The 27,911-nt window shown below is 39.4% G+C and overlaps 2 protein-coding genes across 5 annotated transcripts in view; one reads left to right on the top strand and one right to left on the bottom strand.

Annotated features, from left to right (window-relative positions):
* LOC119906777 (collagen alpha-1(XIV) chain-like) overlaps positions 1 to 27,911 on the top strand; it is a 516,646-nt gene that overhangs the window by 219,652 nt on the left and 269,083 nt on the right. The gene's annotated exons all lie outside the window — the stretch shown is intronic.
* Positions 20,210 to 25,367, bottom strand: LOC119906778 (CD209 antigen-like protein E). The gene is made up of 7 exons (XM_038724128.1): positions 25,066 to 25,367; positions 24,229 to 24,348; positions 21,847 to 21,927; positions 21,658 to 21,762; positions 21,294 to 21,436; positions 20,547 to 20,683; positions 20,210 to 20,367 (listed from the first exon to the last, which is right to left on the bottom strand). Exons 1-7 carry the CDS (start codon positions 25,226 to 25,228, stop codon positions 20,223 to 20,225), a joined length of 894 nt encoding a protein of 297 aa, XP_038580056.1. The 5' UTR covers positions 25,229 to 25,367; the 3' UTR covers positions 20,210 to 20,222.

The raw sequence follows: 27,911 nt of genomic DNA on the forward strand, positions 1-27,911 counted from the left end.
CAGATTAACAGGCCAAAACAGGAAATGTCAGGAAATCATTTTCCAATGTGGGCGTCTTAAACATATGGTCAGGTTTGGTTATTAGCTGCATATCAAAGATATTCAAGAAATATTAATAAAACTATTAATATTCAAAATTATAATTATAATTGATAAATACGGGGCACACCCTGGAATCAGGGACCAATAACCAAGTCCGGGGTGAGTCCGTACACTGGCCGTGGCCACCAACTCTTACTACAACCTTATACAGGCAACGACTTCTTAAAATTATAATAGGATTTATTCAACTCAATCATAGATCAATGATCAATAACTCTAGCAAGTAAATACTATTAACTATTCTAAACACACCACCGGAAAACACACAGCAATAAAACAAGACACGGCGATCTTTAAATATCCCTTGGAGTTTCTTAACAGAAATTCACCACATGAAGCTTGTACAAGTTACAATAACAAAGTCATAGAACTATCTGCTGCCCAGACATACTAAAGCCTCTGAGGTGTCGTTTGGTAGCGAGTAGATGCGTCAGTCCTTTTAGGAAATCCAGCAGAGTTTCTCTCGGTTCTGATGCCGGTAGTTTCAACGGCACAGCTGATTCTTCGGCAGCAGCAACAGGAATCAGTGAAGTCGACGTAGGTTGAGAAGGTAGAACACGAAAGTGAGCTTCTCTCAGTTAAGTACAGGAGTTTATCCGTCTTATTCTGCAGGCATGAAACATTATCTCGTGTATAACAGGTTCCTTAGGGATCCAAAACAAAGAAAAAATAATAGTGGTAGAAAAAAGAAAACAGAAAACAGAGTTGCTCGTCCAGCGAGTGAAGTCTGTATTCAGGAACAAAGAAAGTTCAGCGCTGAGAAAGTTGCATCTCCCGTCACTGCTGACGCAGCTGTGGAAAGACAATGTGCTGGCTGTGCTCAGGTCTACTTATACCTGACGGGGGGGCTCGCCAGATGCATTACCGGGGCCTGTTTAACAGTCCTTTGTTTGAAATAACTTTAAATTCAGGCTTTGGGGAATTCAACAGGCCGGGGATGTCACAAGGCCTGTAGGATGTCACAAGGCCCATTTTTGTTCTACCAGACTGTGAGGTCCAACACCAAACAAGATCTAATGTTTCATTTTTAAGTTGACAGTGACTATCGTAACCCTATAACGATTGATTAGAATACATATCCTGCTCTGGAATAAGGTCTTAGAGCATCTGTCTGTCAATACATGATTAACCACCGTTTAAGCACTTTCACTACTGTGAGGCAGATTGAAACCTAAATGACTTTGGTGACGACCTCACATTTCTGTTAGTGCCACCATCTGGCCGGATCTTCCAATGGGACAAAGGAAACACTAAAATATAAGTAAGTAAGTAACATTTATTTATATAGCACTTTTCACAGATAAAATCACAAGGTTCTTCACAATAAAATAACAAAATACAGTTCTAGCTAAACACCAGAAACACATTGACATATGACAGACAACTTTAAAACCAAGCTTAAATTTTAGCAAACGCCTGTTTGAATAACAGAGTCTTCAGCTGCTTTTTAAAGAAACATCACAGTTTAAGGTGCGTAACGAACTGGGGATTGCATTCCACAACCTGGGTGCAGCTGCTTGGAAAGGCCGGTCTCCTTTGGTCTTAAAGTGGGTACGGGGAACTACCAACCGCCTCTGATTGAAAGGCTGTGCATTAAAGGTCCTTTCAAATCCATTACATCACAGTTACATGGCACATGTTGGCCTCCATGATCTCCAGGAAACTCTCAATAGATCTGTTTCTCAGAGAGCCATTGATTGGATCCCGTCATGTTGTTTGTTCCTCGCAGATTATGCTGTGGACCCGCGTCCGACCTCAGGCTTTACATTCACTTGTACCTGCCAGAACCAACAGAAGAAGCACTATATGGTATAGGGAGAAGCCACAAAGCACATGGAATTATTGATGTATGCAGTTCTTGTGCTCATAATAAGGTGTTATGGACTAAAACACCTCTTCATATTTAGTTTCTTTATGTCTTCGTATGTACTCTACAGAAGACAGAAGAGTTTTAAAACATGAAAAAAGATTCTTTTATAATTACAAATTAAAAACAATATTTCAGCATGTTCAGCTTCCAGTGAAGAGGGCAGCACAGAGGAGGATTAATATGAACATGTTGGTGCACTCGTGTGGTGGAGCAGTAGATTACAAGTTCATAATACTGAGCTTTAAAGAGCCAAGATCAGCAGCTTGAACCTCTGTGGCTTTTCACTTCTTAAATATGAACCAAAATTCAAGTTCAGAATGTGGTGGAACAAATCATTTCAAATTCAGATCTTTTTATTTGATTATGTACTGGGATTCAGAAAAAATGTTACAAATTTAAAACAAAAATACTCAAATAATTTTCACCACAACAGCTACACACCACGCACAACATGTTGCATTGATGTCAAATTAAAACTATGGGTTGAATTGTTTAGTGATAATTATTGTATGAACACTGTCGGCCTCACCCAGGGCTAATTTAAAATAAAAATATTTAACATTACCTGAAAACACAATTGAGATGGAGTGGTGTATAAAGACCTTACATAATGAACTGTTTTTATTGCATTGCCTCCCGCAAAACATTATTACTTGAGCTGAGAGCAAACTAACTTTACATGCTAACAGTACACTATTTTGGCAGTTATTCATCATTTAGTAATACTGTTACACCAATGAAAGATGCTAAAAGGTCTACATTAATACAATGTAAAACACTGTTAGATTAGACATCATCACAAGCAGGAAATATGTTTTTCCTAAAAATATACTAGCTGTTTGTGAACTGAGTATTTTATATACTGTACTTCATTTTTTGTTTTCTAAGTGATAGCCAAAGATGTCACCTCAGTACACATTTGTTCATTTTTTGTGGTTTTGCTGCATTGTGAGAACTTATGGACCCTTTTGTGAGTTTGTCACTGTGAATATACCGCAGACTACAGTGTTACAGTAGGATATATTTGGAGCAACCTGTGAGAGAAGATAATATACACTGCTCAAAAAAATAAAGTGAACACTAAAATAACACATCCTAGATCTGGATGAAAGAAATAATCTCATTAAATACTCCTTTCTTTACATAGTTGAATGTGCTGACAACAAAATCACAAAAATTATCAATGGAAATCAAATTTATCAACCCATGGAGGTCTAGATTTGGACTCGCACTCAAAATCAAAGTGGAAAACCACACTACAGGCCTATCCAACTTTGATGTAATGTCCTTAAAACAAGTCAAAATGAGGCTCAGTAGTGTGTGTGGCCTCCATGTGCCTGTATGACCTCCCTACAACGCCTGGGCATGCTCCTGATGAGGTGGCGGATGGTCTCCTGAGGGATCTCCTCCCAGACCTGGACTAAAGCATCCACCAACTCCTGGACAGTCTGTGGTGCAACTTGGCGTTGGTGGACGGAGCGAGACATGATGTCCCAGATGTGCTCCATTGGATTCAGGTCTGGGGCCCGTTCAGGCCAGTCCATAACATCAGTGCCTTCCTCTTGCAGGAACTGCTGACACACTCCAGCTACATGAGGTCTAGCATTGTCTTGCATCAGGAGGAACCCAGGGCCAACCGCACCAGCATATGGTCTCACAAGGGGTCTGAGGATCTCATCCGTGTATCTAACAGCTGTCAAGGTACCATTGGCTAGCACATGGAGGTCTGTGTGACCCCCCAAAGATATGCCTCTCCAGACTGACCCACCGCCAAACCGGTCATGCTGGAGGATGTTGCAGGCAGCAGAACGTTCTCCACGGCGTCTCCAGACTCGGTCACGTCTGTCACATGTGCTCAGTGTGAACCTGCTGTCATCTGTGAAGAGCACAGGGCGCCAGTGGCGAATTTGCCAATCTTGGTGTTCTCTGGCAAATGCCAAATGTCCTGCACGGTGTTGGGCTGTAAGCACAACCCCCACCTGTGGACGTCAGGCCCTCATACCCCCCTCATGGAGTCTGTTTCTGACCGTTTGAGCAGACACATGCACATTTGTGGCCTGCTGGAGGTCATTTTGCAGGGCTCTGGCAGTGCTCCTCCTGCTCCTCCTTGCACAAAGGCGGAGGTAGCGGTCCTGCTGCTGGGTTGTTGCCCTCCTACGGCCTCCTCCACGTCTCCTGATGTACTGGCCTTTCTTCTGGTAGCGTCTCCGTGCTCTGGACGCTAAGCTGACAGACACAGCAAACCTTCTTGCCACAGCTCGCATCGATGTGCCATCCTGGATGAGCTGCACTACCTGAGCCACTTGTGTGGGTTGTAGACTCCGTCTCATGCTACCACTAGAGTGAAAGCACCGCCAGCATTCAAAAGTGACCAAAACATCAGCCAGGAAGCAAAGGAACTGAGAAGTGGTCTGTGGTCACCACCTGCAGAACCACTCCTTTATTGGGGGTGTCTTGCTAATTGCCTATAATTTCCACCTCCATTTGCACAACAGCATGTGAAATTGATTGTCAATCAGTGTTGCTTCCTAAGTGGACAGTTTGATTTCACAGGAGTGTGACTGACTTGGAGTTACATTGTGTTGTTTAAGTGTTCCCTTTATTTTTTTGAGCAGTGTATACTGTCCTCTTCCTGTTGCAGCTGGTTGTTTTGTTTAGTTTAGCGTCCGCTGGAACTAAACAACGTGAGCTACACTGCAAGCAATGATGATAGTCCAGAGAGAGTGACACTACATGTGACTCTTATTAAGATTAAACATATTTGGGACTTTATATAACCTCCTTCACTCTTAATTCAACAGTTGGCAGCAGCACACGTAAGATCCTCTTTAGTCCGGAGAAGCTGCAGTCTTTATTCACCGGCCTCTGGAACTTCTACTGTACATTTACTGCTGAACAAGCCTTATTGCTGACCCGTTTCTCTCTATTCACCGAGACACCCGTTCACGCTCACGCTCCGTCTATTCCTCCTCTACCGCACACAGACTGACCGCTGAGGCAAAGCTAACAAAGCTAACCAGCTGGGATCATCACAAACATGAAAACAGACAGACATGAGGAAATATTCACTGAATTTAACAAAAACTGCATTGGATAAGAATTTCAAAGCATCCCTTTAATGCTTAATTCTGTGTTTTTTGGCCTGCAGTCTGAACGCAGCCTTAGATCTGGTTGTGGAGAACTGGAAAGTACATTTTAGTGTAACTGAGCAAACTTTGGTGGAAAACATTTAATAAATGTGCTTCATAGACCAGTTGCAGCAGTTTTTCTGCATTGTGAACAGGTTCAGTATTTGGTTGTCAGTAGTTGTGGGGTGTATTTTATCTTACAACGTATGTATAGGAGGATGATTCCAGTTATGGTCAGAAAGCACAGCACTCCAAGACAAAATGCAGCAGCTCTGAAAGGCCTGCTTTGGACGGCTGGAGGATGATTCTCAGTGTGCGGTCCTAAAGTGGCAAAGCACACAGAGAGCGGGTTCATTAAAGGAAAACAACATGCGTCATGTTATCATTCCCCACACATAACATTTTAGTCAACAGCTTCACTGCCTTCATCTGTGGTTGGTCGACATCTGTATACAGCTGTGAAATGTAGTATTAACATTTTAACAAATCATATTGTAGTAGACCTAAATTTATTAGTTATGCATTTTAATAAATTTATGAGAATTGATACCCAATTATGAATTAAAAATCATAAAATCAGAATTTCCTCGTTAAGGGCACCACCGGAGTTGTTATAATCCTAGAGTCTCCGGACCTCTAGGTAGTTTTGAATAATTATACAATTATTACTAGTGATCAGTTAGTTAATAATCGCTCAATTATCTTAAATCAGTCAGTTAGTCTCATATCTAAAGGGTCAATTCTCTTGGCAGGAACTATAAATAGGCAACACACACAGTTCTTGATTATATTTCAGTGAATTTATTCTCTAACTAAGATGATAAAAAGATGGTTGGATACAGGGAACATAAACATTTGCTGAACAATGAGCCTGGAGGTTCGATTGTGGGAAGCATTTGACTCATACGGCATAGAAGAGCTAATGAAAGTAAACTAACGCTATGAGTTTAGGAGTTAAAAGGAAATCTCTGACCACAGAATGTGTGTTAAGTCTTACTGTTTGTCGACAGCCTGCTTTAGGCCTGTTGCACGGGTCCCACGCTAGCTGCCGATCCTGGCTTTTTGCTAGGGATTCTCCGGGGTTTTCCGTGTCTGATTGAAAACGCCTCCTCTGTCTGGCAGTTCGGCTGTTTGCATGTTTCCTTCATTGTCACTGGCGAGACCACGTGGCTTGGTCTGACCTCGGTGAAGTTGGCTCGACAAAAAAGGCTTAAAATGGAACATGGTCGTTCCTGAAGTAGTCCAGTGTAACTTAACAAACTGATAACTTTAACAAAACAAAAGAAATAAAGAAAATAAAACAAACTGAAGGCAGATCGATGTCGCGGCACTTCACGTGTGTAGCTTGAAGCGAACAAAAGGCCGGTTTCGCTGGCCGACTCTGAGGGCGTTGCCTGGCGAGGCACGCCGGACGCGTGCCGAAGCGTCCAGAGAGCCGAGAGAGAGAGCAGAGAAGAGTGGAAGAGAGAAGAGATTGAACGACGTCGCATGTCGCTCTTTTGTTGCCTGGGGCGTGGTTTCCCGAGGGACTGCCTCTGTAAACTTAATGTCTAAAAGAAAAGAAAATCTATTTTTTTTATTTATTTATTTATTTATTTAAACAGGAAAAGATTAAGAGCAATCGGTCCTGACTCAGTATAGAACTGATTTTCAGCAGGTTCCTGTTCTGCAGAACATGAATACCTCAAACACAACAAAACTCCAAGACCATACAATAACAAACACACAGAAACAAGCACAACAAACTACAATAGTAGTATTTGCACGTATTACAATCAAATATTTACCACAATCGAACCTCAAAGGTCAAACGGTTGTACCGTTCTAAGTTAAGCATTTGGTAACAGGAAACAATTGTGACATTATTGGTCAGGATATTTATACATTTAACGGCATTTCCAACGAGGGTATGTAATACTTAATTCGTCCACTTGGGGGAGCTCAGGTTACATGAGGAAAGCTTAGATTAATCCAAGATCGTCTCTCCTTAGGAACCCGGGAAATATTGTTGATTCATCCTTAAATTCAAGCTGGCGATTAAGAGTATAGTAAAACATTTCTTTATCATCATTTCTAAAGGAATTTTGTAGGAAAGTATTATGAACAAGCATTGATCACATTAGATGAAGGAGTGTCTTGCTGAAAACAAAAACACTGCAAAAGTTTCTTTCTTTTCAGCACTAATATCAAGAACAGATAGCAACAACAGTTAACATAACTACTCAAATAGAGGATTTAATTAAACTTAATGAAATGCTTTGAGTCTTTGGAGGCTCCAGTCATCCAAAGTTTGGCTACCTGGATCATGTCACACTTGGACGAGACAGGGGTTTTCTTTTGATGTGGTAATAAAACAAAAAGCAAGGTCAGTTGCCACGGAAACATGTGTGTGGGGCGGGGCAGTTTTGATAGGCTGTTCAGGGAGATGCTACTCGCTGGTTCGTGTCCCTTTGTCAGTTTAACAGTCAGGCCCCGCGTTATCAGCTTCGGAATCAAAAAGGTGCCAGTTTTGGTCGGGATAGCACTTAGAGAAAGCAACTTTGACCCCTCCCCTTCTTCTCTGGGGAGGAGAGAAGAATTTGGAGTAGCTCCAAATTTATTCAATATAAAATGCACAAATCCACACCGTTGTTCACTACAGTGTCTGTCTGTATCTCTTATTTTATACAATTTTAGTGAGCCAAGCTGTGGAGAGAAAGACCTTGATGAACAGCCTGTGGTTAGTGTGTTCTTAACCAATCACAGTGCTTTGCCCACTTCCTGGTTTGAGCATTCACTGCGCGCTAACACACACACACACACACACACAGAGGAAAAGAACAAATTCATCTTTAATAAAAGTATTTTTTGCCAACAGGTCCCTTTGTAGGCCTGTGTTTTTCATTATAGATCATTAGTTTGTGTAACTTGTATGAATTTCTGTAAATAAGCTCTATTAAAAGAAACAAAGTCTGGACCTCACTAATTTCTAAACCCTGGTTACGGCCTGACAGGCTGAGTCAGCATTCACAGCCTGTGTTCTTCTACAAACAAAAACTTGTATCTCCTCCCACAGTTTGATGTAAAAACTCCATTTAAACATCAAATTTTTCAACTCAATGACGACATTATTGCCTTTCACTCGTTGATACCTTGCATACATTCCAAAATATTCAAGGTTTTCCAGGATGTTTTTTTGTATTGAAGTGGATGAAGAGAAGGTTCAAATCCTCCTCATAACTACTCCACTTTGAAATGTCACTATTTCTGCATACTTTCAGCTACAGACTTCATTTAAACTTAATCTTCTCTTTAACTCGCGTCATGCCAACAATTTTCACTGTTGACACGCAAATAAATTCGTTTTGATATCTTTGTGGGGATGTTCATGCACACAGGCTAGTTTTGCTGTCATTGTCCAGACTTGCACAGTCTGTTTCACTAACAGATTGAGGATTTTAGTCACGGGACGTCTGGATCTCAAGTTATCAGAGAAACAGGCTCAGCAACGCCAGCTATCGCTCGGCCGTCGCAGAATAGCGTCAGAATTTCAACATCTTTCAAACATTATTGGTATTATTCAAGCCAGCAATCAGTTTAGCGTCAGCTTTCAACAGCCCACATTCACTCTGCAGTTTCTTCAGAAACTGGATTCTCTAGTTACTCGTTGTCATTCTGTCAGTAAGAAAATTGACTCTTGTGGCACCAGATTACAAAAACAAGACACCTGATAATGACCCATAGTTAATGGTATCTGATTAATGAATTATACATTTTTATAGAGCCACACAAAAATGTACATTAACATCCTTCTTACAACATCATTTCAGACTTACTTGCTTTTTGTGACCCAGGATCAGCGTGATGCTTTTCATCCTCTGAGATCTCCAGCTGATTCTCCTCTCCCGCTCCTCTGTTGTCTTGAACTCTTCCGGTATATCTCACATTCAAGCTTGAATCTGGTGCAGCGAGAATCCTTGCAGACATTTTGAAACACTGAAAACTTAGTGAACAGCTTCACTGTCTGCTTGTTTGTCTTTGGGTTGGGCAGCTTTCAAAAGAGGAAGTAACAGCAGGACTCACCACTGACACAGATGGACACCACAACATATGTATTATTGAAGACTTGACTTTAATTGAGGCATAAACTACATAAAACTATATTTAAAGCTGAAACATAAAGATGTTTTTTGTCAGTGACACTGAGGAAGTACATGGTTTTCACTCAACAGCAGGTTTGTGCTCACATTCACACATTTGTGCAAAGCTGCATTCATGTTCTCCATATAGTTTATTCACACATGCATCTCTGACACAGGAAATGTGATGTGTTGACCAGTTATTTTTGTTCTGTCTAGTAGATGAAATGACGTGACAAGTATTAATGGTTCAATGATGATAATAAACCTAAGATGTTAAACACATAACTGTTCTCTTGTAAGTTTATGAAGAAAACAAAAGAGATGATTGAATATCATCCTTACTGACACACATACAGGGAGGTGACTTATTATCAGTTCATGCATCTTGTGTGGATTTGATAGCTTTTGATTAGAAAACAGCCCAAGTGTAAATGCAACCAAGCATTAAAGATGGATTAAATCTTATTCAAAATCAGGTGTATTCTTCTCTCCAAAACACATTCATAATCTTTCCTCCTCCCAAGTGTAACTACATCAGTAAGTGGTCTGTGGAAGAAGCCTATGAGGTTTGTCCTTTATGATAATGGCTTAAATAACACTGAAACAGAAAGGAGCCGTCTTTCCCCTTGTTGTCATGTATGTGACATCTTAGGCTTTTTGAAAACAGGCTGTTGTAATATCCCTCTCTGCAGAGAGGGTAAGTGCACATGTAGTTGTGTGGATGACTTCCAACCAGACTGTTCACTGTGTAGGGCAGAGGAACAATATCTATGTAATCCAGGTTGTTCAGGATGCAACACAGAATGAACAACTGAAGAAATGTAAAATGTGAGTTGGTCTGATTTGACAAAGTTGATCCCAACACTACACACCCCTCTGTCCTCAAGATAAACAGGAAAGCTCTTTCTCACAGATCCAGTTCTTCTTCTGATCATAATATCCGCTCTCTGTCCATTTTCCTTGTTTATCGCAGCATGCTGCAGCGTAATTGTTTCTGGGCTGGTGTCCTGTTGCCCAGAACCTGTTGGAGAAATAAAATGTTGTCACTCCTGATTATTTTCAATTTGAAGGAAGCTGTTGGATTTTTTATCATTTTTATTGTGAGTAATAAATGACAATTACATTTTTAATAACGTGTTTAACACATAATTCAGCTTTGTAAATTAATATAATGTGAATTAATATTTTTTCATTTGTTTTCATCTAATTTTAAAAACAAACTTATTTTAGGAAGAAATGAATTGTGATGGAAACTAAAAACTTTAAAAACGTCTCACTTTAGTGTCAGCGGCGAGTCGTCCACCCATTTCCATTCCCATCCTGTCCATTCTGTGGCCTGTAGACCAATCCAGGAGTCTCCATCCTTGTTCAGCTCAGTGACACATTTCTAGTAGTTGACAAGAGACAATAATCATTTCTCTGTTCATAATTCAGTAATTCTATTGTGGTACATGTGTGATGTCTGAAAAGTCTGAAGGAAAAAGAAAATCTGTGGCAACTTTTCAGTTCATCAGTGGTGCATAAATCAGAAACACTCAGAGGACTGATGGAATTCAGCTCCTCTTGTAGAATAACCATTGTTCAGTGGTGGGAAAAGTACTAAATGTTCCTACTTAAGTAAAAGTACAGATACCACATAAAATGTTACTCAAATAAAAGTCATCCAGTAAAATACTAAAGTAAAAGTGAAAAAGTACCTGGATTTAAAAGTTCATGAGTATCAAAAGTAAAAAGTACTTTTCAAATCTATTGATCCTACAAAAAGCAACGTATGTTTTTAAATTCACTGAAGACAGTGCCGTGTAAAAAAATCAAGACTTAGGCCAGATAAAAAAGCTTGAACTTTTACCAACATGTTTATTTTCAACAAAAATAGACAGCAGTTAGAAAAGAAAAGTTTCAGCGGAGAGGTTCAGAGATGGATGCAAAGTAGAGTCCCATTCTGTTACCAGAACAGAGACCCGAGTTGACATGAAGCCATGTAACAAGTGATTTTCACCTTGTTTTGGACCTCCTTTTATAGCTCTGTTTCTAAGCATTACATCACCTCTTGGCTCTCTTTCCTGCTGCTCCTGGATCTGTGGAAATCCCCAGATATTTGGTGTCTCTTATCATCTTCTGACCTTTCAGCATTTTGGTGGATTGTCACTTTTATTTCACTTAACTTTAGGTGTCTATATAGAATATATTGGTGGATGTTTTGTAACACAGTTTTCACACAGATCTGCTTCTACATTCCTTCTACAACATGTTTACAGTGAATCACAACGAGGAAAACTGAGTGCAAGATGACAGGTGGATGTTTCCTTTTCTGTGTGGGGGATTAGCCTGCGTTATTGCTCTGCTGCTGTGGTAGTTTCCCCTTCAGACCGTCTGACAGACACAGAAGCACGTTTGGGACTGTATGTTAGGATGAGACAAGGAGGTGGAAACTAAAACTACCTGAAAACACTTTCAGGCAGAAATCTCACCACAAATGTGAACTTCAGCACCTCCGATAAAGCTCACAGACCCAAACAGAGCCAGTTTGCTCCTCAGTTTTTAGATGCTTATAATGCAAAACTCTAATGAAACATTGTTTTTCAAGTTTTCTCTTTCAAATTTATAACCTTAGTCTCAGAGAATATTCAAGGTTTTTTTGTCTTCGCTCCGTAATGTTTTTTATTTCCACCTACAATGGCCCTAATGCATCGTCATAGGAAGCCGACTGGCTGCAGGTCAAAAACAGAAGTAACAGATCACTGGCAGCTACATCTAAGATCACACACTCAGTAACAAACACACTCACCTGTTCCTCTTCGTTGTTTATGATCACCAGATCTGCTCCTTTCTCTTGACAGTCTCTTCTGCTCTCATACCAAGTTTTCTCCTCATTGAATTTACGGTAACAGCTGAATCTGAATCTCTTCCATCCTTCAGGACACCACTTCTCTTCATGTCAAATGAGTGTTAAAAGATGGATTTCATGTCATTCATTGTTAAATTGATAAAACTTGTTGTTTGACTTTCTTCTTAAATATCTTTCTTTCCTGCCACTTGTTGTTTGCTCTATAAATACACTCAGGTTTTAACAGTAATAAACACATAGCAAATAGTTCAACAGGATAAAAGAATTATAATTTATATCAAGTGAACTGGTGTGATGCTGGTGTTCACTATTAGTTTTTAAACTTTCTCACCATCAAGTTTGTCCTTCAGCTGCTTTACTTCATCCTGTAACTGGCTGTGATTTTTCCTCAGTGTCTCGTAACTGCTCTGTAACTGAATGATGTTGACTGCTGTGTCATGAGAAAAAACAACAAGAGATAAAAGAGTCAGACAATTTCAAAATATTTCAAATGAGTGTTAAAAGATGGATTTCATCTCATTCACTGTCAAACTGATAAAACTTGTAGTTTCATTATTTAGTAAATATCTTTCCTGCCACTTGTTGTTTACTCTATAAATACACTTGTATCTGATTTGTAACAGAAATAAAAGATAAAAGAACTATAATTAAAAGTAATGGTGTGATGTTGGTGTTCATCGTTAAACACCTTTAATTTTTTCCTTCAGCCGCTTTACTTCATCCTGATTTTTACTCAGTTTCTTGTAACTGCTCTGTAACTGACTGATGTTCATCTTTAGAAAACCGTAATAGATAAAAGAGTAAGACCATATGAAAACATTTATGCTTGATAACCAGTGTGAAGTTCGATCCTATGTATTACAGTATTTGCTTATTTGTTTTTAAACCTTTCTCACCTAAAATTTCCCTGCAGCTCGCTGTAGTTCTTGTACAGTTTGTCGTATCTGGTCTGCAGCTGGTCTTTTTCCAAAGTGACTGTTGAGAAACAACATAAGAAACACCTCAACAACACCAACTCATTCACTATAAACTAAAGACAGTTTAGTTACTTTCTCTGCATAATTAAAATCACTCTAATTCAAACCATAATTTAGTTATTTAGTTCCTTTAACCTGCCGTGTATGTGGAGATGTTGTAACAACTGGATAACTGACTCGCTCATGTATCAAGTGTGATGAAGAACCAAAATGCAGATCAACACAGTCAAGTAACTGTGCTTAAATGGCGTGAAAGGGTACATCCTGAATGCGGTATATTCAGCTGCCATAAAGAATAGCTCCAGACTCACATGCCATTTGATCAATAAAATGATTGTTTTGTTCATGGCTCTGAAGTTTTTCCCCTCCTACCTTGACTGCAGTGTAAACAAAATGGGACATAAAATCTTCAGTCTTGTCACGTGAACAAATGTTTTAGGTACAGGCAAAGCTAGAATGAAGCTTCATTAGTCTGAGTTACACAAATTGAAGGTTTTCCTTCCAAAGTTCATGTGTTTTTAGAAAAATGTTCTTGATTTTTCTAACTCAGACTTCTGAATTCTCATAATAGCTTCAGCTGAAAGTTAGAATGTACTTTTAAACAGATAACTCTTTCAGCGTGCATATGGCAGGTCAGTTTTATTTGAAGATGAACAAACAAAACAGAACCTATCCTTTAAAGTCTGAAGCTGGTGCTCTTCACCATTTGAACAAGACAGTCTCATCTTCCTCCAGCTTGTTTTATTAGGCTACGTTCAGACTGCAGGCCTTAAAGGTGATTCTGCAGAGAGTTTGTAGATATTTGAGTCCAACGGCCAAACAAACTCCTGGACACGCATTGCCATGGTAACCAGTCCTACTCTGCTGAAATATAGCAGAATCCACAACGTCTGCTGTCCGAGAGCAAGTTAGCTTCAATAAGAGGGCATGTTTTAGTGGCACGAAGTCAAAGCTAACTTTGGGGCTAACCTCCTTCACTCTTAATTCAACAGTTGGCAGCAGCACACGTAAGATCCTCTTTAGTCCGGAGAAGCTGCAGTCTTTATTCACCGGCCTCTGGAACTTCTACTGTACATTTACTGCTGAACAAGCCTTATTGCTGACCCGTTTCTCTCTATTCACCGAGACACCCGTTCACGCTCACGCTCCGTCTATTCCTCCTCTACCGCACACAACTGACCGCTGAGGCAAAGCTAACAAAGCTAACCAGCTGGGATCATCACAAACATGAAAACAGACAGACATGAGGAAATATTCACTGAATTTAACAAAAACTGCATTGGATAAGAATTGCAAAGCATCCCTTTAATGCTCATTTCTGTTTTTTTTTTGGCCTGCAGTCTGAACGCAGCCTTAGATCTGGTTGTGGAGAACTGGAAAGTACATTTTAGTGTAACTGAGCAAACTTTGGTGGAAAACATTTAATAAATGTGCTTCATAGACCAGTTGCAGCAGTTTTTCTGCATTGTGAACAGGTTCAGTATTTGGTTGTCAGTAGTTGTGGGGTGTATTTTATCTTACAACGTATGTATAGGAGGATGATTCCAGTTATGGTCAGAAAGCACAGCACTCCAAGACAAAATGCAGCAGCTCTGAAAGGCCTGCTTTGGACGGCTGGAGGATGATTCTCAGTGTGCGGTCCTAAAGTGGCAAAGCACACAGAGAGCGGGTTCATTAAAGGAAAACAACATGCGTCATGTTATCATTCCCCACACATAACATTTTAGTCAACAGCTTCACTGACTTCATCTGTGGTTGTTCAACATCTGTATACAGCTGTGAAATGTAGTATTAACATTTTAACAAATCACATAAAGACTGTTATGTTGACCAATTATTATTGTGATGTAAAACAAATATGAACCGATCTGAGATGTAGAGTTTTAAAGGACAATTAAAATGCACAACTGACTCATAACTAAAAGCTGTTAAACTGACTTTACATTAGTAGTATTAGTATTAATAACTTCTTCCTGTTATTAATACAGAGCTGAGAGACGTACATAAATAGAAACAAACATAGACGCTAATGGGCTGCAGTTCTGTGGGATTGGAAATCAACGTGTTACAAACTGAGAGTAAACTCAGAGGTCACACATTAGTCCAACATGATTCAAACAGACGATCACACAAACAAGATAAACATTATTTTTTTACATCATAGATTTGTCATAATTTCTCACTTACCTCCGTCGTGTGACTGAAGATCAGTGTGATCATCTCTGATATCGTCTGTACTCTCGTAGATAGCCACCGTTCTTTCTTCCCACTCTACATTGTCCTCCTGCACCTTTCTGTTGTATCTCACCTTCTTTGAGAAATCTGGTTTGGCATAAATATCTGAGGACATCTTGAGAGGACTGAGACAGTTGAACAGTAGCTGCACTTCACTTCCTGTAACTGCTCTGTGTTGATTGGTTACTATGCTGCTGTAAACCTTCAATGTGTACAAGTATACTCTGCAGGACTAACTGTAGTAGATATACTACTGTACCGATGCTACTGTCCGTCTTGCATAACCCGGCTTCTGTCTGGTTTCAGTAGAGAAAAATGAGGAAGTAGCAGCAAAGAAACACACACTCACTTTTTATTCATTTGACTCTTCTGGATCCGGTTTGGTGGTTTTTGTAACTTCAAATAATCATTTTAAAAATGATGTTAGAGATACAACAACAATACACATGTTTTAAATGAGCAACCCACATTTTTTCACACCATGGCCAACATTGCTAACCCACTCTCTCTCTCTCTCACACTCACACACACACACAGCAGATTAACAGTTTGCCCTAAACAGGAAATGTCAGTCATTTTCTAGACTGAAACCATTTTTCATCCAAGTTGTAAAGTTTAATAAAGTTAAAATGCCAATCCTAAACCTATGACAGTTGATAAAATACATACATGTTGGCCTCCAAGGTCACCATGAAACTCTGAATAGATCTGTTTCTCATTGATTGGATCCTGTGTTGTTGTCCATGTTCCATGCAGATTGTTATGCTGTGGACCCGGGCCTGTCCTCGGGCTTTACATTCACTGCTATCCGCCAGACCGTGTAGAACAGAACGAGCACTATATTGTTATTGGGAAAAGCCACAAAACGCATTGAAATTATTGATGTAAGATTATATATGCAGTTCTTGTGCTCAGAAAATTGTATTGTGGACTGAAACTTCATATTCAGTTTGTCTTGATATGTACTCCACAGAAGAAGAGTTTCAGAAAGTGAAAACATTTTTCTTTATTATTCCCAAATCAAGGGGAAAACAATATTTCACAGTGTTCAGCTTTTAGTAAAGAGAGCAGTACAGAGGAGGATTGATATGAACATGTTGGTGCCCTCATGTGGTGGAGCAGTAGACTGCAGATTCTTTAAACTGAGCTACGAAGAGCCCAAATCAGCAGCTTTTGACTTCTTAAAACAAACCATGATTCAAGTTCAGAGTGTGGTGGAGCAAATCATTTCAAATTCAGTTCTTCAGATGTAGATTACGTACAGGGATTTGGGAGAAAATGGTACAAATTTAAAACAAACTAAATAATTTTCACCTCAACAGCTACACAGATGTAATCTTGCATTGGTGTCGAGTTAAAGCCATGGGTTAAATTGTTTAGTGATTATCATTGTATGAACACGTCAGACTCACATAGTGCTTATTTATAGAAAACATCATATCTGAAAACATGATTGACTTGATAGAAAATGAGTTATTTAGTTTTATCTTTCAGTTTCATCAAATTAGCAGCTTTAAACATTGACCCTGACATATCACGTTTTCAAAAAATCTGAATTTATTGGTGTTATATGTTGGTGTTTATCCATCCACCCATTTCCATTTGACCTTACAATCCTTTCTTTTCACCGATTGCATGTTTAGAACATCTGTGATGGAAAGAAATGCTCCACGGTTTGGTACCATGTACCAATACCAGGAAGTACTTCTTTGTCAGGGACAACAAACATTAATCACAATCAGAAATACTTTATTGATCCCAGAAGGGGAATTCTTGTGTTGCACACATTGCACATCAAGGCAAAAGGAATATAAATGATAATAGAAAGTTGGTATATAAAGAATCCAACGAAGGTTAAAATCAAGGGCAACTGGACTTGGTTGAAGATACTGGAAGACGTTTCGTCCCTCATCCAAAGGACTTCTTCAGTTCTGACTGACTGGCAGGGAAACTCAGCTATTTAACCTCAGTGGGGTCGTTGGCCCGGGTCATCGATACCGCTGGTTCGTTAGTGTTCCTGGTTGCTGTGACGACAGTCGTTACAGTCGTTAAGACTACCTGTGGCCAAGACTGAACGACCATCGTTGGCATCTTCACCTGAGGCCAATAGGTTACGTTTGTTGAGTTTCCTGGGAAGTGATGAAAGGACAGCATTGTAAGTGGGGGATAAGTGGTGGCGTAGACCCCCTCCCCTGTTCAATGACGGCTTCTCAACCCGGGTGTAGACGGCTTCCTTGACACCTCTTTCAAACCATCCATCTTCCAGTATCTTCAACCAAGTCCAGTTGCCCTTGATTTTAACCTTAGTTGGATAACTATGACCTGGATGACTGAGAATCTTCATAGACATCCGGTATATAAAGAAGTATGTAAAAATATAAAAGAAAAAGAAAATATATGTTGGCATCATTTACTAATACTGTTACATCAATTAAAGATGGTAAAAGGTCTTCATTAATACACGTAAGTCAAACCACAACTGTAAAACACTTTTAGATTTGACAGCATCACAAGCAGGAAATATGTTTTTCCTAAAAAATACCAGCTGTTTGTGAACTGCGAGCATTTTATTACTTGATTTTTTGTTTTCTAATTGATGGCCAGAGCCGTCACCACAGTACGCATTTGTCTTTCATTTTTTATTGTTTTGCTGCATTATGAGAACATTTGGTCCATTTTGTTAGTTTGTCTAAGGTTACAGGATGTATTTGAAGCAGCCTGTGAGAGAAGATAATGTACGTCACAGTTTTAAGGCTACAGTTAAATCTTATACAGGCTTGAGGACAAACAAATATTATCAGTATCAATATTATACCACTTATGTACAAATATAATTTCTAGCTGAGCCTCTAATTTGAATACACACATTCAGTTCTTTTGATATTAACAGTAATATTTAAGATAAGATATAACTTTATTAATCCTCCGTAGGGGATATTTCAGTCGATATAGCAGCACAAAGGAATATAAAGTACACATGCAGTATGATAGAAATAATAAAATTTAGTTTTGATTCTACAGTGTTTAATATTTACGTAACTCCATCCAGAAAGTGTCCACACCTTTGTAGAGGTTGACCAGTCTGTCCACTCTCTGTTCTTTATTTTCTTGCATGCAGAACGAGAGCGTGTAGGTAGTTTCTCAACTGACTGCGCTTAAGATAATGTTGATATTAAACAGTTCTTCATAACACTAGATCACAGTCAGTGACAACAATTTAGAAGGTTTACCATATTTATTTCTACAGTTGTGTTGCGTTGTAGTTTTTGTAGATTTGGTCAACATTATGCAACTAAAACACTTACCCAGAGGTGTAGGTATAGAGAGTGCAGGCAATGCACCCGCACTGGGACCTGTGACGGGGGGGGCCCGCCAGGTCACGAGCTGGACTTTGATAGTTGCATGGTCAAAATGCATCTGGACTCATCATTAATCAGCAGACTCCCAGTTTACCTCTTACCATTATGGTGACAGTAAGATCAAGTGGTACGCTTTAAGAGTCTTCTTCTGTGGTTAGAGAAAGTGTGTAGCTACTGTGTTGTTAGTTTATAACATTGAGTTAGGAAGAGTTAATATCATGAGACCATGTGGGGACGCTTTTGTGTAGTAGCCTTGGCTGGTCAGAGGGTGTCGCCATTACTTGCTCCATATGTGAACCCCTTTTAATATAGTCTCAAACTGGTTAGTTAGATTTACATTTACATTTATTCATTTAGCTGACGCTTTTATCCAAAGCGACTTACAATTGCTATACATGTCAGAGGTCGCACGCAACTAGGGGTCTGGAGCATCTAGGGGTTAAGTGTCTTGCTCAGGGACACAATGGTGGATGTGTCAAAGTGGGGAATTGAACCCGGGTCTCTCACACCAAAGGCATGTGTCTCATCCATTGTGCCATCACCACCCTAGATACATGAAGCTCCTTATATCTTTCCAAAGAGTAATATCCTTTAAATGACAGTACCTAATGGTGACTTATTTGTTTTTTATCAGACTATAATGAGAATGATGGATATTGGAATATTCTGATGAGCACTGCAGGAGCTCAGTACAGTTAAAAGAAGAAATCACATCTCCTCGTCTTCATTCCTGTGTCCTGACCGATACACCACCCGGTTTACTGACTGAAATCCTTGTGAACTAGCTGCTTAATTGCCTCTCTAACAATAGTAATAATCTTTATTTATGGAGCACCAAAAACAAGTTACAAAGTGCTTTAACAAGTGCAAAGGCAATAAAACACATAAAAACAAATACATGATAAGATCAAGAAAACACTAAAATACACGTTAAAAGTAAATATCTGTGCGTGTGAGGTTCGTAACTGTGCAGCCCAGCGGCCATCATAACATCCTGCATTGGGCACCGTTGTTAATGTCTTACGCTACTGCTTATACTTGGCCAGTTCAGGCATCTTACATTTACATTTAAGTGTCTTGCTCAAGGACACATTGGTGTCTTGCAGTGGATTTGAACCCGGGTCTCTCACACCAAAGGCAACCAAATCCGCTGCGCCATCACCACCCATCTTGTGTGAATTAGATTGATTTGAATTACCAACAAAACCCAAAGCGTAAATGCAACCAAGCATTCAAGAGATACTGAAATCTGATTTACCATCTGATGCATTCTTCACTCCAAAACACATTCATAATCTTTACTCTGCCCAAGTGTAGCTACATCAGTGTGGAAGTAACCGACAGAAATTATACATTTTTCCCCTGTCGTTATGTAAATGACGTCTCCAGCTTTGTAACATCCCTCTCTGCAGAGAGGGTAAGTGCACATGTGCTGTGTGGATGACTTCTAACCAGACTGTATCAAACAAACAAACAATATCTATGTAATCCAGGTTGTTCAGGATGAAACACAGAATGAAGAAATGTAAAATGTGAGTTGGTCTGATTTGAAAAAGTTACCCTGTCACTACACACCCCTCTGTCATGAAGGAATACAGGAAATCTCTTTCTCACAGATCCAGTTCTTTTGATCATCATATCTGCTATGTGTCCATTTTCCTTGTTGATCGCAGCATGCTGCAGCGTACTGGTCCCAGGGCTGGTGTGAAAATCCGGCTGCCCCGAACCTGTAGGAGAAATAAAATGTTATTTTCGAATTTCTGATTATTTGAAGCAAGTTGTTGGATTTCACTTCATATATTTTATTATCGGTAATACATAATAATAAATTTTTTAAAAACTTGTTTAGCATGTAATTCAGTTTATTAATTTAATATAATGACACAAAACTTTTAAAACGTCTCACATTTTTGTCAGCGGCGAGCTGTCCACCCATTTCCATTCCCATTTCCGTTTCCATTCCCGTCCTGTTTTTATAAATCTTTCTATGGCCCTAAGACCAATCCAGGAGTCTCCACCCTTGTTCAACTCAATGACACATTTCTAGGATTTGACAAGAGGCAAAATCATTTCTCTGTTCCTAATTCTTAATTCAAAACTGGTTTGAATACAGCATTTTAAGTTACAACAATAAGAAAAACTGAGTCACAAGATGACAGGTGGATGTTTCCTTTTCTGTGTGGGGGATTAGCCTGCGTTATTGCTCTGCTGCTGTGGTAGTTTCCCCTTCAGACCGTCTGACAGACACAGAAGCACGTTTGGGACTGTATGTTAGGATGAGACAAGGAGGTGGAAACTAAAACTACCTGAAAACACTTTCAGGCAGAAATCTCACCACAAATGTGAACTTCAGCACCTCCGATAAAGCTCACAGACCCAAACAGAGCCAGTTTGCTCCTCAGTTTTTAGATGGTTATAATGCAAAACTCTACTGAAACATTGTTTTTCAAGTTTTTTCTTTCAAATTTATAACCTTAGTCTCAGAGAATATTCAAGTGTTTTTTTGTCTTCGCTCCGTAATGTTTTTTATTTCCACCTACAATGGCCCTAATGCATCGTCATAGGAAGCCGACTGGCTGCAGGTCAAAAACAGAAGTAACAGATCACTGGCAGCTACATCTAAGATCACACACTCAGTAACAAACACACTCACCTGTTCCTCTTTGTTGTTTATGATCACCAGATCTGCTCCTCTACTTTGACAGTCTCTTCTGCTGTCAGACCAAGTTTTCGTCTCATTGGATTTAAAGTAACAGCTGAATCCAAATCTCTTCCATCCTTCAGGACAACACTTCTCTTCATGTCGTTAAAAGATGGATTTTATGTCATTCACTGTTTAAATCGATAAAAATGTTCTTAAATATCTTTCTTGCCTGCTTGTTTATTCTATAACTACAATCTCATTTTTAACAGAAATAAACACAAATAAACACTTTGCAAACAGCCCAACAGCATCAAATAATTATAAAGTAATGAAAAAGTTAAATTATTAAGTGAATTTTTTCACTGTTCATCACCTTTAATTTTGTCCTTCAGCTGCTTTACTTCATCCTGTAACTGGCTGTGATTTTTCCTCAGTGTCTCGTAACTGCTCTGTAACTGACTGATGTTCACTGCCATATCTTGAGTAAAACAATGATAGATTAAAGTGTAAGACAGGATGAAAATGTATTATGGTATTTGCTTTTTTTTCAAACCTTTCTTACCTGAAATTTGTCCCTTGACCTCGTTATAGTTGTTGTACAGTTTGTCGTATCTGGTCTGCAGCTGGTCTTTTTCCAAAGTGACTGACGACATAAGAAACACACCAACCCATTCACTTTAAACTAAAGACAGAATTAAGTTACTTTCCCTGCATAATTAAAATCACTCTCTATTTCAAACTGTAAGTCAGTTTTTTAGTGTCATTTAACCTGCCACGTACTATTACTGGATCACTGACTTGCCGACTGATCAAGTGTGATGAAGAACCAAAATGCAGATCAACAACATCAAGTAACTGTGGTTAAACGGCGTGAAAGGGTACATCCTGAATGCGGTATATTCAGCTGCCGTATAGAATAGCTCCAGACTCAAATGCCATATGATCAATAAAATGATTCATGTTTTGTTCCTGGCTCTGCAGTTATTCCTCTCTTAGTGTGACTGCAGTGTAAATGGGACATAAATACTTGTGAACAAATGTATTTTTCAGGCAAAGCTAGTATGAGGCTTCCTTCCAAAGTTCATTTGTTTTAGTACAATGTTCTCACTTGAATTTTATAATTCAGACTTCTGAATTCTCATAGTAGCTTCAGCTGAATGTTAGAATTTTTACAAGGAGCTGGCAGAAGGAATGTTTACAGCGACAAATAACTCAAATAGCTTTCAAAATGCACACGGCAGGTCAGTATTATATGATGAACAAACAAAACAGAACCTGTCCTTTAAAGTCTGAAGCTGGTGCTCTTCACCATTTGAACAAGACAGTCTCATCTTCCTCCAGCTTGTTTTATTAGGCTACGTTCACACTGCAGGCCTTAATGCTCAATTTCTCGATTTTTATCCCAGATCTGATTTTTTTAACAGTTCACATTATTGCTTAAATGTGGCCCATATCAGACTGCAGTGAGGATTAAAACAAGGAGAATGGTTCGTTCTTTCATTATTTCGTTTGAAAACCAAATGGAAAAACCAAAAAACAACTTGTTTTTTTTGGGGGGGGGGGGTTCGGTTTTAAAACCAAAACGGAAAAAAAGACAAACAGAAAACAAAAAAACAGACATTGGTTTTTGTTTTTCTGTTTTAAAACCAAAATGGAAAAATATTGATTTTGATATTTAATAAGTCTGATTTGTGCAGCTTTGTGTGTTACACTTGATAAAGCTGCAGCAGATACACTTGGGCGATGGCGGTGCCTGATTAAATGTAATTAAGATGAGCTTGAGGATCAACATAAGTGGGTTTTTAGTTAGAAAAACGGGACAATATCATAAAGCTGCAGTACCGGAGGCTGCAGGTAACCAGCTGCTTCAGATCAGCCCAAAACAAAATGCTTTCTTGATGCTGACATACTTAGAAAGTGTTTGTGGCTCTGTAATATAGTGTTCACTTCTACGATCAAATTCGCCACAGTTGTCAAAATTAAATATAAAATTAGTTGACTTTTTGTTTCACAGGATACACAACCACAAGTCTCAAAGGTCCTGGCCCTCCTTTCATCCCAACCATGTTCTCACTCAGTCTTTTCTCTTAAATAGCCTGTCACACACCTTCACAAAGTGACGCTACAGCGCTTCCCCCACTGCGTTGACCTATGACGCTATAGGGATCTCCAGTGTGTTCCCACCGCCGATAGGCCTTGACCATGCCGTATGTGACAAGTCAGGGAATGAGAACAGGTTGTAGGCATGATGCGAACTACGGGGGAGCCAGGGGGAGCTTAGCTCACCTAAATGAGACAACGGCTCCCCTAAAAGCATGACAGAAAGAAAGAGAGGGAGGGAGGGAGTTGTGGGGCAGTTACGTAGTACAGCGCAAGAAAGTTGTGAACACTTCATAAGTCATAATTCGGGAGAAATGTGACCTGTGAGAGGACAATAAAAAACGTGAGTCTCCCGTGAGCTAACCTCTGCGGCTCCTTGTTTACTTCTGTAGCCTGCAACAGCGTGCTACGTGTGGCGTTGTGTTATTCTTCTGCGGGTCACTTGGACAGTTCACACTGGAGTCTGATATGGGCCACAATTAAACAGTAATGTGAACTGTCAAACAAAAGAAATTGGATCTGGGGGGAAAAAAACAGAATTGAGCGTTAAGGCCTGCAGTGTGAACGTAGCCAAAGTGGCTTGGTCTGTTCACACTGTCATAAAAAGATCAGATCTGAGTCACATATGAGCAAAAATCAGATTTGGGTCACTTTGGCCTGCAGTCTGAACGCAGCCTTAGATCTGGTTGTGGAGAACTGGAAAGTACATTTTAGTGTAACTGAGCAAACTTTGGTGGAAAACATTTAATAAATGTGCTTCATAGACCAGTTGCAGCAGTTTTTCTGCATTGTGAACAGGTTCAGTATTTGGTTGTCAGTAGTTGTGGGGTGTATTTTATCTTACAACGTATGTATAGGAGGATGATTCCAGTTATGGTCAGAAAGCACAGCACTCCAAGACAAAATGCAGCAGCTCTGAAAGGCCTGCTTTGGACGGCTGGAGGATGATTCTCAGTGTGCGGTCCTAAAGTGGCAAAGCACACAGAGAGCGGGTTCATTAAAGGAAAACCACATGCGTCATGTTATCATTCCCCACACATAACATTTTAGTCAACAGCTTCACTGCCTTCATCTGTGGTTGTTCGACATCTGTATACAGCTGTGAAATGGAGTCTTAACATTACTAACCACTGATTATTTTAACAAATCACATAAAGACTGTTGTGTTGACCAATTATTATTGTGATGTAAAACAAATATCAACTTATCTGAAATGTAGAGTTTTAAAGGACAATTAAAATGCACAACTGACTCACAACTAAAAGCTGTTAAACTGACTTTGCATCGTCTCCTCTTGAGTCTCTCTCGGCTCTGTATTAATAACTTCTCTTCTCAGAAATTAATTAAATGTGACCATAATCAATATGAATGGTGCCCAAAACATTAGATCCAGGTTGTGTTCACAAATATTTTGTGGCAATTTCAAGAGAAGATTACAACAGAGAAGATTACAACACCTGAAATGAGTCATTTACTCAGAACATAATCCAACCAGCTACAGGAATACATGGATTGCATGTATGTTTCCTGTAGTTAGTTGGATTATGTTCTGCGCTGTGACTCTGATAGGCTGCAGTTTCATGGGATTGGAAATCTAAATATAACAAACTGAACTGAGAGTTAACTTAAAGGTCACACATTAGTGCAACATATCATAGATTTGTCATAATTTCTCACTTACCTCCGTCGTGTGACTGAAGATCAGTGTGATCATCTCTGATATCGTCTGTACTCTCGTAAATAGCCACCGTTCTTTCTTCCCACTCTACGTTGTCCTCCTGCACCTTTCTGTTGTATCTCACCTTCTTTGAGAAATCTGGTTTGGCATAAATATCTGAGGACATCTTGAGAGGACTGAGACAGTTGAACAGTAGCTGCACTTCACTTCCTGTAACTGCTCTGTGTTGATTGGTTACTATGCTGCTGTAAACCTTCAATGTGTACAAGTATACTCTGCAGTACTAACTGTAGTAGATATAAATTCATTAATTAATAAACTGTACTGATGCTGCTGTCAGTCTTGCATGACGGCTTCTGTCTGGTTTCAGTAGAGAAAAATGAGGAAGTAGCAGCAAAGAAACACACACACTCACTTTTTATTCATTTGACTCTTCTGAATACGGTTTGGTGGGTTTTGTAACTTCAGTTAGGAGACTGTGTGGCACATCTTTGTATTTACTGTATGAAACCATTTAGACAAATATAAATACATGGGTATAATACTGAAAATAATAATTAAAAAAATGATGTTGGAGATAAAACAACAATATGCATGTGTTGCAACATGAGCCACCCATTCATTCACACCATGGCTAACCTTGCTAACCCACACACACAGAGCAGAATAACAGTTTGGCCAAAACAGGAAATCACAGTCTCTGACATTTTCTACTGAGAAACTGAAATCATTTTCCAACCAAGTTGTAATGTTTAATGAAGTTATGATGGTCTGTGAAAGTGTCTACACCTTCGTAGACTCTCTACTCTCTCTCTACTCCATTTTCTTGCATGAAGAGCGACAGCATGGAGGTAGCTTCTCAACTGACTGCAAACATAATGTTGATATTAAACAATTCTTCATAACGTTCAGTGACAACAATTTAAAGGTTTGATGCTGACATGTTTTTACAATATTCTAAGGTCCTCACAAAAACTGATGTAAGATGTGAGGACTATGTCTATGTGTACCACCTGATCATCATAGCAAAGTCCTCACAGTGTAAAATATTACCTGGCAATGAAGCTCTTTCTGACTCTAATTATGATTGTTGTTTAGAATTAAGTGTGCACAGATTTCTTCCTCTTATACAAAGAGCGACAGGAGTAGGAACCTGTGTTGATTAGCTATAGCGTTCTTCCCAAAATAGTCTCTTGGACAAAACTACTGAAGAAAGTCACGTGACATTTTTTATAAAATACAGCTCACAGTCCCAAAAAGAGTTTTCAGATGTTTGTATCACAAAACTCTACCAGCTACGTTAGCACTCGGTCACAAACTGGCTGCGAAGAAAAACGAAGCTGCTGCACAGTCACAGCTGACACCACAATGCTCTCACTGCAATCCTCCCTCTGTAAGAAGTCTGAATAGAAACCTCTTCTAGAAAAATCCAGTGCTGGTTTGAACAGACCTCTGCGCACTAACTCAGACCTCATGAAGTCTGATAAGACTGGGGGCCAATCTGCTGGGTCATGTGGTGGAGCAGCAACCGTTCCATTGGGGTCTGAACTGCTTGTATCTTCAATATATAGACTTTAAATTGGTCAGAGGAAATTTAATAATATGAATTAATTCAATATTAAAGTTGTAAAGTGGTCAGCTTTTTGTGTGTATTGTGTGAGTGGATGACATCAATAGAGTGAAGCAGCCTTGGAAAATCTTCTTAAAATCTTCTCTTTAACTCGCCGTCATGCCAACAATTTTCACTGTTGACACACAAATAAATTGGTTTTGATATCTTTGTGGGGATGTTCATGCACACAGGCTAGTTCTGCTGTCATTGTCCAGACTTGCACAGTCTGTTTCACTAACAGATTGAGGATTTTAGTCACGGGACGTCTGGATCTCAAGTTATCAGAGAAACAGGCTCAGCAACGTTAGTGCCAACTAGAACAGAATAGCATCAGAATTTCCATACTTTCAAATGTTGTTGGTAATTTTAAGCCAGCTATCCAGTTTAGCATCAACTTTCAACAGCCCACATTCACACTGCAATTTCTTCAGAAACTGGATTCTGTAGTTATTCATCGACATTCTCTCAATAAGACAGCACCTATCCACTTCATAATGACCCATAGTGAACGGTGACTGATTAATGAATTATACATTTTTATAGAGCCACACAAAAATGTACATTAACGTCCTTTTAACAACATCATTTCAGACTTACTTGCTTTTTGTGACCCAGGATCAGCGTGATGTTTTCATCCTCTGAGATCTCCAGCTGATTCTCCTCTCCCGCTCCTCTGTTGTCTTGAACTCTTCCGGTATATCTCACATTCAAGCTTGAATCTGGTGCAGCGAGAATCCTTGCAGACATTTTGAAACACTGAAAACTTAGTGAACAGCTTCACTGTCTGCTTGTTTGTCTTTGGGTTGGGCAGCTTTCAAAAGAGGAAGTAACAGCAGGACTCACCACTGACACAGATGGACACCACAACATATGTATTATTGAAGACTTGACTTTAATTGAGGCATAAACTGCATAAAACTATATTTAAAGCTGAAACATAAAGATGTTTTTTGTCAGTGACATGAGGAAGTATATGGTTTTCACTCAACAGCAGGTTTGTGCTCACATTCACACATTTGTGCAAAGCTGCATTCATGTTCTCCATATAGTTTATTCACACATGCATCTTGACACAGGAAATGTGATGTGTGACCATATTTTTGTTCTGTCTAGTAGATGAAATGACGTGAAGTATTAATGGTTCAATGATGATGATAAACTTTAGATACATGATTTGTTACATCAACATATAACTGTTCTGTTGTAAGTTTATGAAGAAAAACAAAAGCGATGATTG

The sequence above is a fragment of the Micropterus salmoides genome, unplaced genomic scaffold (genome assembly GCF_014851395.1).
Source record: "Micropterus salmoides isolate LMB-PRFRI ecotype aquatic unplaced genomic scaffold, ASM1485139v1 Ms_hic_scaffold_17, whole genome shotgun sequence".
NCBI classification, from domain to species: Eukaryota; Metazoa; Chordata; class Actinopteri; order Centrarchiformes; family Centrarchidae; genus Micropterus; species Micropterus salmoides.